Here is a 14,407-nt window from a genome sequence, read left to right on the forward strand (position 1 = left end):
CTCCGCGCTGCTTGGCGTTGTACACCGTGGGCCGTCCGGAATGCGTGCGGCTTGTCTCGTCAGCGCGGAATTTGCGTTCTATTTATTCGACTCCCGGACAGACGTCCGATGCCGCGCGCGAAAAACTCTTGCGTATTAGCTGCGCCGAGGAGGTGAGTCAATACACACGCTGTATACGCTATCTGGGCATACCTCGCGGTGCCGCGATAACGGCGGAGTCTATTTCTCCCGGCACGCATTTTTACCTCACGTCTTACGCCGCGGAAGAACGTTGGCGCGCGCAGAAACGGAGGGAGAGTGATAGCCGGGCATAGTTCGAGTGGAGCGCGCTATCTTGCGTCGTCATGGATACTGGGACAGTCGCACGCTTTAGCGCCGACCGTGGAGGTGAATTCGCCGAGGCCCGGATACGCAACTAGTGTTTATATTTGGAGTGCCCTGACTGGGCGACCGTTCGGTAGCCATGAGCTTCTTCGACGTCCGAAAATGGTATAGCTTCGTCACCCTGCAGCCGCCCGCGCACGAAGTGCGACTGCAGCGAGAACGGCGCGGCGTCGTACGCGAGAACTACCGCGCCCCGCCTGGATACGTGGACATCGCGCCGACGTGCGACTCCCGCTGGGAATGGGACCGAAGCCTGCGCGAGAGGCCCAGGAAGTCGTCGCGGCAGCTTCGACAGGCCTCCTCGGAGCGCGCCCTGGCCGATGACTCGTCTTCGCAGCCTGCCACGCCTCGGAGCTACCTCAGGAAAGCCAGCGACCGCGCCCCGGCCACTGAGGAGAGCCCTGCTGGAACTGACGTGCTCTCGTCCAGCTTCGAAGCGGCCACTCCGAGGTCGGAAGGGAGCCGAAAGGACTATTCGCCGCGGCCTCAAGTGTCCCTGGATGACAGTGTTCTCTACGAGCGCATATCCAGAGTGATTGGCGACGAGGATCTGAAGGAACTCCCGCCGCAGGTAAAGCAGGAACCGTCACCTCCCGTGGAAGGTACTGTTCGCGGACAAACTGTCGCACGTCGTACAGAGCCATTAGAACAGCCTCCTCCTGCAGGTAACACAGCTGAGAAGGCAGAAGACGCTGGTTATGAGTCATTTGCTGGTTACAATGATGTGCCCCGTTCCTCAGGCAGGTGGGGTGCAAAACTTTTTGGCCAGCCTCGAAAGAGTGCAGTCTATCAGCAGGTTCAAAAGGGTAAAAAAGGGCAGCTCATCAAGTATGGTCAGGATGAACCGTTGAAAACATTGCCAAATGAAAGCCAACAAAGTAACCAGAGGCCACTCTCGGGAGATCTTGGACCTCCAGTTCCTGTAAAAACCTGGGAGCTTGGACGTTCTCCCGAGGGAGAGGAGAAAAGTTCAGGCACATCTTCAACAGAGAGCAAAGAGGTTTCCAGTGCTCCGTCCTCGGGGCTGAAGCCACCCACAGCGCTCGGCGATGACCAGTCGAAGCAGTCAACACTGACACACGTGTCCTCACTGTCAACGGAGGAAAGCTCTGGGAAACAACAGCTACCGCCGCAATTTGAGGAAGCCCCACGGCGATCAGGAAAATGGGGCCGGAAGTTTCTTGACCGCCTTAAGGGCAAGCAGCGGGGTGAAGGTGAGGAAGAGCAAAAGGAAAGACATTTTGCCAGTGACTCTGATAATCCCATCGTTGTTGCCGGTGCTTCTGGCCACCCGCTTGCTTCTGACGCAGCAGCTTGCAGTGATGAAGTAGCAATGAAAAGTAATGCACAAGTGGAAAGCGGTGAGGCGAAAAGTAACCAAGAGATAGAACACCGCACCGCACCACTGCGAAAGGAAGACGTAGCCACTTCGGATGACAATCCACACATTTTGCTGGGCACTAATGGGAAAGACACGTCTTTGCTGGAAAGGGACATGCCACCTTCTTTGCATTCGACAATCCAAAGCCCTGACGTTCATGACTTTCCACCGAGAATGGCTGACAAAACGAATGAATTGGCTTTGCTAATGCAAGAACGCGGCGCGGAACCTGTCAGCCCAGAAAAGGTTCCCTTCTCCCCACCAGCACAGCCTGACCCCGATTCGTTCTTCGAAGATGTGGATGAGCCCAAGTCACCTTCCAAGAGTCCGAGCAAGAAGAAGAGCAGTTTCTTCAAGCTTCCATCCTTAAAGAAGAAAAAGAAACTTTCAGCCTCCAGCATAGAAGAGCCCCCTCCTCCTCCTCCTCCTCCCTCTAACCCTGACCCAGAGGCTCGGGAGCCTGAGAAGTCACTATCTTTTGACGAGATACTAGCAGAACTTAGGCAGCAACACTCAAAGCAGTTGAGTCCTGCCTCGTTGGACCACAGATCCCTACCGCATGGTTCACTGAAGAAAGTTCCTCCCCCTGTTCCTCCCAAGACATGGAAGACAACTGCCAACCTGGCCTTAGAGTCTCAGGAAAGTGAAGAAGTTGGCGGTGCAGAGGGCACTGAACCTGTTCAACCAGTGCCTCTGACTACGGAGAATGTTCGTGTTTGTGAGACTGTTGTTCCTCTGCCAGAACTCATCCCTCCCACAGGAGTCGCTTCCCCGGATTGCACGGCTGCTGTGCAAGAAGCCAACATCGCTGCGACCGTAGCCGAAAGCCTGCAGCTTCCCCTGAGGTCCTGTTTTGATCAAGAGCACGAAGTGACAGTGCTGCAGAACGAAAGTGCGCTTTCATCCTTGCCAACAGAGTGGAGCTATGCGACGTTCCTCCGTGGCTACAGCCAAGATTTTGTAGATAGTTCTCCCCGCAGGCGACACAACCTCCGCCTTCTGGCTGACGGAATGGGCAGTGCTGACGCATCACCAACAATAACCGAGGCCAGGAATATTCGCCTGACAGAAAGTCTCAGGTGGGAAACAAGCCCAGATTTGCTTAGCAACCCGTCCCCTGTTAAGCCAGTGGACGTGCCACTGCCCATCACCAGTTCGGCCCCTGATGTTCAGCAAGAGTATTTCTTGTACCGACCGGAAGTCGAGAGCAAAGGCGTGTCCAGGACAAAGCTATCAATCTTTAAATCGACGAAGAAGAAGGCAGACGAACTTGAAGATTCCTGCAGGGAGGTAGTTACTGCAGCTTGTGAGCGCTTCGAATCATCGACGGATGTGTCAAGAGCTTCTGCTGCCCCAGAAGACTTCAGCCTTGCCAAGTCCCTGCCTCATTCCAAGGATAGGCAGCACGGTGATGCAGACCCCGCCGCCTTTACCATGGGAACGTCACAAGAGTTCGGTGAACCCACAGTCACCAAGGAACGTCGGTTCAGCTTCAAGATGAGCTCTCTGAGAAAGAAGAAAGTGGACAAGCCGACGAAGAAGCCGGATTCGCACGAGCAGCCAAGAATACTCGCTTCGCTGCGGCTGGAGAACAAGCCAAAGCCGCCGGTTGACAAGGGCAGCATGATGGACGCTTACCTGCGCTCGTTGGAGGCACAGCCGAAGTTGCAGCCACATAACCGAAGTGACGATAGCCTGGACTTGTCCTTTGTAAGCTGAACTCTTGATGCCTTAGACTTTATGACAGTGAAAGTAGCCTGTGGGCCTGTAAGCCAAAATACGCAGCCTAAATAGTGGCTAGTTCCTTTCTCACCTCCTCGAGCTCATGTTCACTTATTCAAGTACTTAACATCCCATGATGGTTGTGCCTGTTTCACAAATAAATATAAGAAGTCTTCAAAGAATTGTCTCTTTTTTCCTTCGGTGTAGTTCTTGAACTGCACTATTTTTTTTAGTAGTTACACTGCCAAAAATATTTTGTTAAATACTCATAAATTTGTATCCAGGTGTTACAAGTCACTCCTGCTAGAGAACAGCAGCCTGGTAATTTTTTCAGGTATTTGTTAAGAACCCCTTTCTCATTACACCATCACAATGTTGAAGTAGCTGGTACACTTCTTGCGTGGACACCCTTATCAAAAGGCCTGCATTTATCAGTTAAGCGAGTTCGTTGCCCTTTTGAAGCTGAGTTCACTTCTTATCGACACGTCACTTTTGGGCGGGAGCGTGACCGTAACGTCTCTTTCTGCCTTTCTCTTTTGTCTTTTTTCCTTTGCAGCAGACAAATGGGGAGGATGGTTGGGAGTTTGAAGAAATCACGCTGGAAAGGGTGAGGGTAACTGTCTATTTTTTACCTTCCTCTACCTTGGCTGGAAATTCGGTTTGCTCTTTCCAACAGTAGGCCATGCTTCCTACATATCTTTTTTATTTTATTTTTCCTTTGCTTGCCTCATTGAGATATCTCAAAAATGAACAGACGAAGAAAAAGACAATCGGCACAACTTAGCGCTTTGAATGAGATAGTGCCTTTAATTGTAACCATACATGCAGCACTGATAAAGAAAAAAAAGGACGTTAAGGACAACTGAGATAATGCTCTCGATGAGAACTTTATATATAGTTTGTAGGAAAATTCTCTTGCTTTGATAGTACCATATTTTTGTATCGGGTCCTGCAGTGCTGGTGTCCCAAATCTAACGCCTCCATCTAAGAAAATAGCAGTGGACATTTGGGGTGGGTTTGGTTTTCCTTTTTGAACATTTTTTAGTGTGCAAGCTGCAGTTCTTCCAGTGTTTGCTTTTATTTCGTGTCTATTTAGATGTAAATAAAATGTTCCAGTGAAAGCATGCATGCTCACAGTGATTTTACAGTAATGCCATGCCTTTGGCTCTCCATTGCGAAAATGAAGATAAGAGTCATGTCTGCTTCCTAAACTATTCGTGATCTTTTTAAAGCCAGTTATAAAATTTTTATGGGAAACATTATATTTAGATTCCTTGACATAGAATAAAAAAGAACCTATAAATTGCTCCTGAAGTTATTCTGTAAACATTGTCTTCTTGTAAGATGAAAGTTTTATTTCATGAGCTATTCATCAATTTGAAGAAGAGTATACATAAATCTATGCATACATATAATGTATATGTATAATATATAAAGTAGGGTGTGTGCATGATCCCACCGTGATAGGCTCAGCTTCCTAATGGGCTCTTACGTTGTCGTTATGGGACTCGTATTACGTCTAAAGCCAGGATAATGTTATCACAAATGATGGGTGTCCATCTATGGACTCAGTTCCTTAGCTCAGTTCAGTGATGCCTACAAAGTAATTCGCAATTTGGCATCATGTGAAGTGTTGTTATGAACAAGCTTTCGAGTGTGACTAAGCTTCTCCGATACTTGCCTGTGCAAAAACAGGCACCTTCCGAATGGTGCATTGTTTGATGTTTTTTTTTTTTTAATTTTAGCAGCCTGCGAGGCATACTTTTCATTGTGTGTCGTTAACCCCGAAGGCATGAAACCAAGTTTAATGAAAGAGTCTCTCTCTTCGAGCTGCGTCACTCGCATGAAGGTAGCATAGAGAGAGAACGCATCTTTCCTCCCACCGCCCGGTCTCCTGACTAGCCGTCCTGTGTGCGCCTTGCAGGGTGGTGCGGGCCTGGGCTTCAGCATCGCCGGAGGCACAGACAACCCGCACATAGGCGAAGACCCCAGCATCTACATCACCAAGCTCATCTCCGGCGGGGCTGCTGCGGCTGACGGGAGGCTACAGTGAGGCCCCCTCCTTCTCCTCTTCTCGCCCGCTCAGCATACTGCCTCCCGTGCTTGTGTCATCTTCTCCCAAAGAGAGGAAGGATAGTCTATGCGCACCTGATGAAAATTTTAATTTATTTGGTCAAGAGCACAACTGGCAAAAATAAAGTGCAAGTCATTCTCGTTGTGCATTTGAGAATAGTAACCGGCACGTTTCGCAGATCTCGATGCTACTATTGCCCTCAATGTATGTGTCATCATCACCTCATCACTGCATTTCTAGAGAGCAGTAACCACGAACGCCAATGAAAAATTCCATTCGGTATGGTTGAAAGCACGAGCGGCGGAAATCGGATTAAATTTGTTCTGTTTTACTAAACAATGTGTCCTAATGTCTATTTTCATTGTCACAAATGCATACAACTGTTCGGTGCTTAGGTGGAGATGTTGTGCTAACTTATCTGATCGAGCTCTTGATTGTAGCAGGAGGAGTTTCAGTAATGAAAAGGTTGATATTGGTCCCAGGGTCCCAGCATGTTGGTCCCAGGGAACCCTGCTAAGCTCCGAGAAGTGCCAAGGAACCCCCCCCCGCCACCCCCCCTCGCTATTTTTCATTCCACTCGCGCTACATTGACGTGCAATAAATTCAAAAAGAAGCAAGCTTGTTTGCTTTCCCCAAACAGGAAAAATGCGCATGGGGGTAACATAAGGCAGAGATTCAAGTGCAATAGTTTAACCACGCGGCACGTTTTCTGAGTGTGGCTGGCTACATGTTGCTGGCTGGATTTATTACGCAGCTCGCGCCTTTCTGTTATGCACTGAGATGTTCTTACTGACACTCGTGCGTGAGTAATGCAGGTTCCTTAGAATGATCGCACCTAGGGTTCACCATCTAAATTACTTGGCGAGTGCGCAACCAGGGAAAATTTATCAGTGGCTCGCGGAACCCCGTGGAGGGGCCTGCGGAACCCCTAGGTTCCGCGGAACCCACTTTGAGAAACCATGCTCTAAGGGTGAAGAATTTTGTAGACATCTATGAAGAAGTAATCTAATTGTGACTGTAGTGGTAGACTTCAGAAAAGTGTTGAGAGCTGCTATGCATAAAATGGTTAATAAAAGCTTGGGAATAAAAGTTTTGTTGAGAAATGTGTGCCGACACCTTTAAAATTTATCAGGGCAGCCTGTTTGTCAAAATTCCCCATCATACACACGTCCAGTTTAACATACTGCTGCCAAGGGTAGCCTTCAGTTATGTATCCGTTTCGCAATACATAAACTAGGTGGGCAAGATGCGGCCTACACATTCGCAAGTATATTTCTTGGTACTATAGCTTAGCTTTCAGTGCTGGCTGTAGCACTGATGGTCTCCAAGTAGCTGTGCGAGCTTGTTTTAAGTTCCTAAATGAGTAGCTCCACCCCTGCAATTTCAGTTTTCTGTCATTTCGTTTTCACTTGTTTGGCCAATTCCTTTGACCAACTTCCAGTCACATTTGGGAAACTTTGTGACGTCAGTTGCGACTGTTACAGGGAACTCAAAAAATTATAACTGCAAATTTTTTCACCGAAATTTAATTGTTTTGTGTGAAAAAAAATAAATAAAATGAGTGTTCTGTTCCACATTCAGGTTGGCAGTATTATTTGATTGGCATTGCTATAGATTGCCAGAAAATGGAGTTTTTCAAAAACAGCTTCCTTTTACGTGCCATATACCTTCAGATGCACTTTATATAGTTAGTTTCTTTTAGTTTTGCAGCACTAAAGACATAATATTTTGGCAGCACCTAGTGTAAATAAAAAAATTTGGGCTGGCTTATTACAAATGAACCAACAAATTGTTAATGTGCCTTTTTTTACAAATTCCTTTTGCAGACAAAGTTGCCTCCTAGAAATTTTCTCAAAGGCTACATTTTATTTTTGCCACATTCTATAGCAATCGTGGACGCTTCTCAACATGGCCAGAAACAAGCCACACGTTAATCTTGAAACTTGTGACTACCATCACTAGCACCGTCCGCATTCAGAATGAAAATGAAAATGGAGTACTTGCGACATTGAAAAATAATATAGCATATATCTGTCTATGTTTTTTTGGCCGATAAAAATGCAGCAGGTCTCACTTACGCCCTCCCTGTGGTTAATGAACGAGAATGTTCTTGCTTTTCACAGAGTGAATGACATCATCCTTCGAGTCAACGACGTCGACCTCATAGACGTACCACATTCCATAGCGGTCGAGGCCCTTAAGCGAGCGGGGAACTCAGTTCACCTGGTAAGTCTGACTGCGTCTTCCTGCGTTACTTGCAAGACTGGTGCCAAACCAGTTGCAACAGGCTGCTCTTTCATTCTTTCCTGCAAAGAAATAGTCAGTGTTTGTATATATGCTTTTACCCTCTATGTCCAGTGCTTGCGACAATGTTTGGGATACACGTTAGGTTTCCCACTGAATGACCTCACATTTTCTGGTGCTCGCCATTTAGTCTTAGAAAATTAGGGGGAAAGGTTTGAACATACAGAAATCCTTCGTTAACTCGAACTCGGATATCTCGAAATATTGAGTAGATCGAAACTTTTTTTGCCGTGCCTGCCTTAGGCACCATGTACCTGCCCTCCTTCAACTCGAGGCTCCGCAGATGTCGAAATTTTCAGCAGATTTTAGGACTTGAAGTTAACGAGGGATTACTGTATTTCCCATGGCACATTTCTCGCTGCTTAGAACGGAAACAACACGCAGTGTGGAATCCATGGACACAATAAAACGAAATGTTGTTAACCCCTTGTGGTCATTTGTCCGGCCCTGTCCGACACGGCTGTACACAGAAACACGGCGGTAGCGGTCTGCTGTCGGCTTGCACCCGACTTGGGTGTTCAAGGTTAAGTTTCGCGGTGTTTCTTACAAATGAGTAAAAGGTCCGGTCATTCTGGTCTGGACCGGAAAGGCTTAATTGAGCAAAGCAAGCCAGAAGAGCCCAACCAAAAGCAGTGCCCATGGTCATAAGCATGCGCACAGGGGGGGCAGGTGGGGCAGGGGGGCGGCCGCCCCCCCTAAGCATCTGAAGGGGGGCGCCAAATTTGCCCCATACCTTGCCAATGTAACACATGAAAGCAAAAATTTCTGCTCAGAAATATTTTGTGTGTTGCAATTCCATCGCATTGAAATAAAAATTTTACGAACATCCCTCTTTGCACTGCGTTCGGACCGCTAGGCCTTCAGTGGGAAGAAGTCGGGAGTTGATGTAAGAGGGGGGGGGGGGCAGCGCTAAGACTTTGCCCCCCCCCCCCTAATCGAGAACTCTGCGCACGCCTATGCCCATGGTGCAATAGCAGACAGCAGTTAGCGAAGTGTAGGCCGGAAGTGGTTGGAGACATCAGTGCAGAGAAGCGGAGCATCATGGGCAATGTCATAGGTGAACGCTGCCACAGCAACAACAGCAAGGAAAATTATCAACTGAAGAGAACTGCGCCCCTGCGAAAAATGTGCTTTTTGATTTACGATAACCCCGTTAATACTCTTTGTTTTTAGAAGATTTTCAAAGGAGGTGATTACTGAAATATTGCTTTACTGGACCATATGTACACCATTGTGTCAGCAGCAAGTGTGTCAAAACTCCTATAAGTACTGTTTTATTTTTGTTCGTTTAACCTTTTTAACTCCCTTGTTGCACATCGTTATAAAATATAGACATGTCTAAAGGAATCAAGAACACATCTTGCCTAAGTGCTGTTCTTCTGTCCTGGTGAGGGGAAGCCACCCATCGCCACTGAAAAAGAAGTCTGAACATATTAATGGTCATTAAACACAATTGAAAGTTGGGGGAGTTGGTGATACATTCTGGTAATAAGCACGAAAACGACGACGTGTCGTCGTTTTCTATGACGTTTTGTATGTTTTCTACGACGTTTTCTCTGTTTTCAATGTGTCATAGTTTTCTATTTTACGTGTCATCCTTTTTGCGCTTATTCCCAGAATTGCTGGTCATTGCTAACTGGTGCACTTTGGGATTCACCATGTTTTCGTTTTCGATGGGCGCCCAAAAACTTCACTGTGCGGTCACCAGATACAAGGAAAGCAAAGGGAATACAAAAGCTGGCGATTGCGTACCACCAGACTGAGCTGCAACTAGCATGGCTACAACACATTCAGCTGTAAGCATCGGGCAACACAAATATGTCTACTTTTGCGGACAAGCTCTTCACCACTTAAACTGACAGAGTAAATCTTAAGCTGATGCAATATAATGAACTTCCCAACAAAAGGGTTCTGAAATTGAACATACAGCTCATGCTGCACCGTTGCTTCAGGCAAATGTTCCACGCAAGAGGCATTTAGCTTTTAGCCCCTTTCGCTTTCAGCATTCAGCCAATGTAATTATAGGCTGATACCTTTGTAGCAAGCGCAACAGATGTTGCAGCAGTATCGGTGATCAATTAGAGCATGTGCACCCTAGGAAGCACATGCAGTAAGACGTGTTGTCGGGTGAGTCGGTTCATATTACAGGAATAAGATTTAGCGCTGCGAAAGACACAAACGGTGAACGGATGACCTGTCAGTGAGCCTTGACCCTCTGTGGTGCTACCCTCTGCAGTGCTCCAACTGACGTGGGAGTTAAAAATGGAAGAGTGCACAAATATGCACACTTTGTGAAGAGCACTCAACAGTGTTGGTGAAAGGTGCTCCAGGAGGTACAAATGTCTAAAGCTAAAAACAGAGAAAACTGAACAGTGATTGCATCTCCAGTAAAATGGGCTCATCTTGTGAAAGTTCTTTATCTAGTATGGCATAATTTGTTTTGATTTAACAATCAAGGTACAGACGTAAAGAATAAGGTTTGAAATATCTTTGTGAATCAGCACTAGTTCTTGGTCATAAATGACGCAAAAGCTAGACAGTAACAAACATAAACGTCATAATTTACCTCATTGTGATAGAATGCGCCCCAACAAGCATGCTTGCATGTAGCTTATATTTCATTCCAAGAACACCGTTGGAATTTTGCATGGCTGATATGGTGTTCAAGTAATTGAAATGTGCTGCACTGCACAGGCCCATCATTTCCATCAGGAGACATTGTTGGCTTCGCAGCAAGTGCACTCCATAAAGTCACCTTTACCACAATGCGTATTTGTTGATACCACGGACAGATTCACGAAGGACGGTGCCAGCTGGGGTATTATTAATTCGCTGCTAAACCGTTCCACATCACAGAGCTTGTTGTTTTCACTTATTCTGTGCTGCTTATTCCGCAGCACATGGCACATCTTTACTTTGAGGGGCTCTTGCAACAAGACCTCCCTGTGGGGTGCAAGTTCGACCATCGTTTTCAAAGCGTTGTAGCTGACTGACCAGTAGTGCTGCCTTTGCATGAGAGCTGGGGCGGAATTCTCAATGTTGTCTATTTCTTCAAAGTGTTTGTTTCAGCCAGGCCCTGATTGGCTGAAAGCAGCAGATCAGGGGTGATGCAGCCCAAACTAGGCGAGCCGTCGGCTTCTGTGCACGTAATTGATCAGAGGACTTGCAAGTGCACCTGCGTCACGACTGAAATTGTGAAATGGACATGTTTGAAATGGACAAACTCAGAATTTTGCCCCTGCTCTGAGTGAGTGATGACGTTGTCGTTCCGGTTCCCCTGAAACAGTTGCGTCGCTTGAGCATGTTTGGTAATCCCCCCCCCCCTTTACTGCGCAGCTGGTGAAGCGTCAGCGGTACCCGGTGGGCTCCTCATCAGCCCAGGCAGTCGGGGCAGCAGCCGTCAGCCAGCAGCAGCAGCAGCACACGCCCCCGCAAGTGGTGGAGATTGAGCTGCTCAAGGGCAACAAGGGCCTGGGCTTCAGCATTGCCGGCGGCATCGGCAACCAGCACGTGCCGGGCGACAACGGCATCTACGTCACCAAGGTCATGGAGGGTGGCGCTGCCAGCCTCGACCGACGCCTCGAAGTGGGCGACAAGCTGCTGGCCGTGAGTAGTGGTGGCCTTTTATATCTGCATTTGCATCCTGTTACATGTCTGCCTAGGTGTTGAGCGTGCAAAGCAGTGGCCAGGTACCAGCAGATGTTGGGCGTCGATCCATCTTTACCAGCGACTTTCGCTGCTGACAAGTTGCTAGTATAGCTTATGTGTCTTTACATTCATACACATCGTTAGAAAGAACAGTGCAAAGACGCGGATGACAGAACATAAAAAAGACTGTACAAGCACTGTACAGTACAATATAGTACAAGCCTTACTTCGATTCATACACAGTTTAGTTAACACACGCTTACACATGCTTACACGCTTTCATTTCATTCTTCATTTCCCTTTATTACATTTCCTGAATGGGAGGATTTGGTAAGGGGAATGCAAAGCAAAACAATGGGTCATTCAGGCAAATGCAGTGGTAAAGAGCAAAGAGGGTACTAGATGAAGAAAAGGAGAATAACCCAGGACAAGTACACGACACAGAATGGCAGGTGAAACTAGCATATCATCTCACAAGTATGTAAATAGCCCTTTCTCGCTGAAGCAGCACATTGAGAACAGTGCACTGCTTGTGAGCCACAGGTATGAAGAAGAGAAATCAAAAGGAAAATGTCAATCTGGAGCCATGAGAAGCCATGTCACAAGCCAGGCCAAGCAAGAATGAAACACTTTCGAGCAGTCCTATAATGGTGTGTGACTGTAGTGACAGATTTTCCCCCTACTAAACTGAAGTATAAAACTCTGTACTACATATTATTTGAAGGCAGAAATTGCCTACAAAATGGCACAGATGTTCCTTGACCAGATATGGAAACAATAATGTTGGAAACATCATTCCACAGTAAGATCTAACTCAAGGTGGTGTCAATTTAGAAATTGCTGAGTGTTACTGAAGGTGCATCAATAGCAAGAATGTTTATTTGTCTTCACATGCGTGTGAACATTTCAAACGGTAGTAGTGCTCAAAACCGGTGGCTGAGAATGTGTTTACGAAGTAAAAAAACAAAGTGATGGAACTTCGAAGTCTGGTTACACCAAAATGAGTCATAACTATTTAGCTGCTCTATTGTGCGTGGATTCTAACATGTTGATGGCTAATGTTGGCCGAAGGCCATATATGTGATATAAATTCCAGCTGTTGAGTTTATGCTGCGCAGTCCGATTTGCAAGTGTGTGCAAGTTATTGTACAAGGTACGGAAATTTATCAACAGCAAGGGCAAGAGTACACTGCCTTGCGGCACAATGGAAAATACATATGAAGTAAGACGAACAGCTGTGAACTGCTTGTGTAGGAGAAGGACGAATAACTTTTATTGATGTATAGAGCAAACGTTGTTTGCTTCTTGAGGTGGTGGAGCCATTAGTCTAAGCCACCAGAGCCTTGCGCCGTTGCTCGAGCCCTGGTGATCAGCGTAAGCTGTTCGTTCATGTCCGAGCTGGTCAGCGCAACGTTCCATTTCTCAGGGGGCGGAGTGGGAATTGGAGGGGCAGATTGGGTGTTTAGGCAGGCCCATGTTATGTGGTAGAGAGATCCGTATTCACCGGGCCTGTGAGGGCATTTGTTCGAGGGGAACTGGCCTGGTAGATGGCGTGTAATAGGCTTAAGTGCGGATACGTCTTAGTCTGTAGACGTCGTCAGATGTTGGCTTCTTCGACACTGAGCTTTTAGTGACGCGGTGGGAGCTTCTGGCATGAGAGATGGTAGCATAGACACGAAGGGACACAGATCATTTACAGGGCAAATAAAAAGTTTAATTCTAGGGCACATAATTTGGAGATCAAATAGCAGTGAGCTACACAATCAACTTATGTTGTGAAATTTCATAAGTTTTTCCATTCTTATACCATGGTAAAGTAATCAATTCAAGTATGGTGTGGGGTACATACAGTACAGATTAAATCTTTATAAAGCCATAGTGAATATGAAAGAAAGGTAATTCTCTGAGATTGCAGCCAACATAAGTGATTAAATATTATTTAAGCAACTTTTAACGTACGACTGCCCAGAGAAGCGGTTGGTTACTGTGAAGAGTGCTTTTATGCCTTCTTTGAAAAGTCTTTTACATAAGCACTTTTTTTAGTCAACTTTAGCAGTTGGAAGTTTCCAATCAATAGTGTATGTCTCTACTAATGCAGTCAAATTTTATTATAAAAAATATTGAAGATTCAACCAGAGAATCACTGGTTGTAGCTGGAGTAGGCCACATCTGAAATGAAGGAAAGAGCATGAGGTTAAAGACGTTTTTGCTGCATAACTTTGCTGAGGGCCTCTCTATCTCTTTTCTTTTTTGCAGACTGAGTGTAGTGCTAAAAATCTATTTAGATTATCTTGCAGGACACTACTACTTTTCTCTACATTTATATGTCAGTAGTATTTCAAGGCAGCAGTCATTGCACATCTACAGGTAGTATTCATTGATGATTGCTCTGTTGATTGCCTTGTGAATACTACTACCAGAGTACTTCAATGCTTTTCTCGTCATGCAACTCCTGCGCAAGTTTCGTTTGGAAACAAGGGCGCCGCCGCCGATCAGAAGGCACCCAGCGGCCACGGCGTCCCCCGTGTGTGGGGCCATGATACGGAGGCAGAATGTGCACCCACTTTGGGTGGCACTTTTAAGGGCAGAGCACTTTATGGGCTCATTTTGTCATCGTAGCTCGCTCGCTGGACCCAAGTAGAGCCACACGGCGTTCCGTCGTCGCAGCGTAACCCAGAGGCTTCGAAAGACAAGCGGTTTATATAGTCATAAGCGTTCGAAATTCGCAAACCGCTGGCACATCTCATACATCTCCCCGTTGTTTATCACAAAGAAAACTGCTGGTACATTTAAGGCAGAAACTTGGGGCAGAAACTTGGAGGCTCACTAGAAGGGTTCAACTTAAATTGAGGACGACTCAGCGCGCGATGGAACGGAAGATGATTTAAGGGACA

At 46.7% G+C, this 14,407-nt stretch overlaps 1 protein-coding gene across 3 annotated transcripts in view; it reads left to right on the forward strand.

Moving 5' to 3' along the window:
- Positions 1–243: 243 nt before the first annotated feature.
- LOC144169291 (uncharacterized) overlaps positions 244–14,407 on the forward strand; it is a 183,371-nt gene continuing 169,207 nt past the window's right edge. Inside the window, exons 1-5 of one of the 3 annotated variants that reach the window (XM_077698368.1) lie at positions 244–3,475; positions 4,044–4,100; positions 5,412–5,536; positions 7,685–7,787; positions 11,202–11,471. In XM_077698368.1, the coding sequence (XP_077554494.1) occupies positions 464–3,475; positions 4,044–4,100; positions 5,412–5,536; positions 7,685–7,787; positions 11,202–11,471 (3,567 nt within the window). In that variant the 5' untranslated portion in view covers positions 244–463. The remainder of the gene's footprint in view (positions 3,476–4,043; positions 4,101–5,411; positions 5,537–7,684; positions 7,788–11,201; positions 11,472–14,407) is intronic. The other 2 variants (XM_077698370.1, XM_077698371.1) reach the window with 2 other exon arrangements.

The sequence above is a fragment of the Haemaphysalis longicornis genome, unplaced genomic scaffold (assembly GCF_048455015.1).
Source record: "Haemaphysalis longicornis isolate Haplotype H1 unplaced genomic scaffold, Haemaphysalis longicornis Haplotype H1 scaffold_2, whole genome shotgun sequence".
NCBI classification, from domain to species: Eukaryota; Metazoa; Arthropoda; class Arachnida; order Ixodida; family Ixodidae; genus Haemaphysalis; species Haemaphysalis longicornis.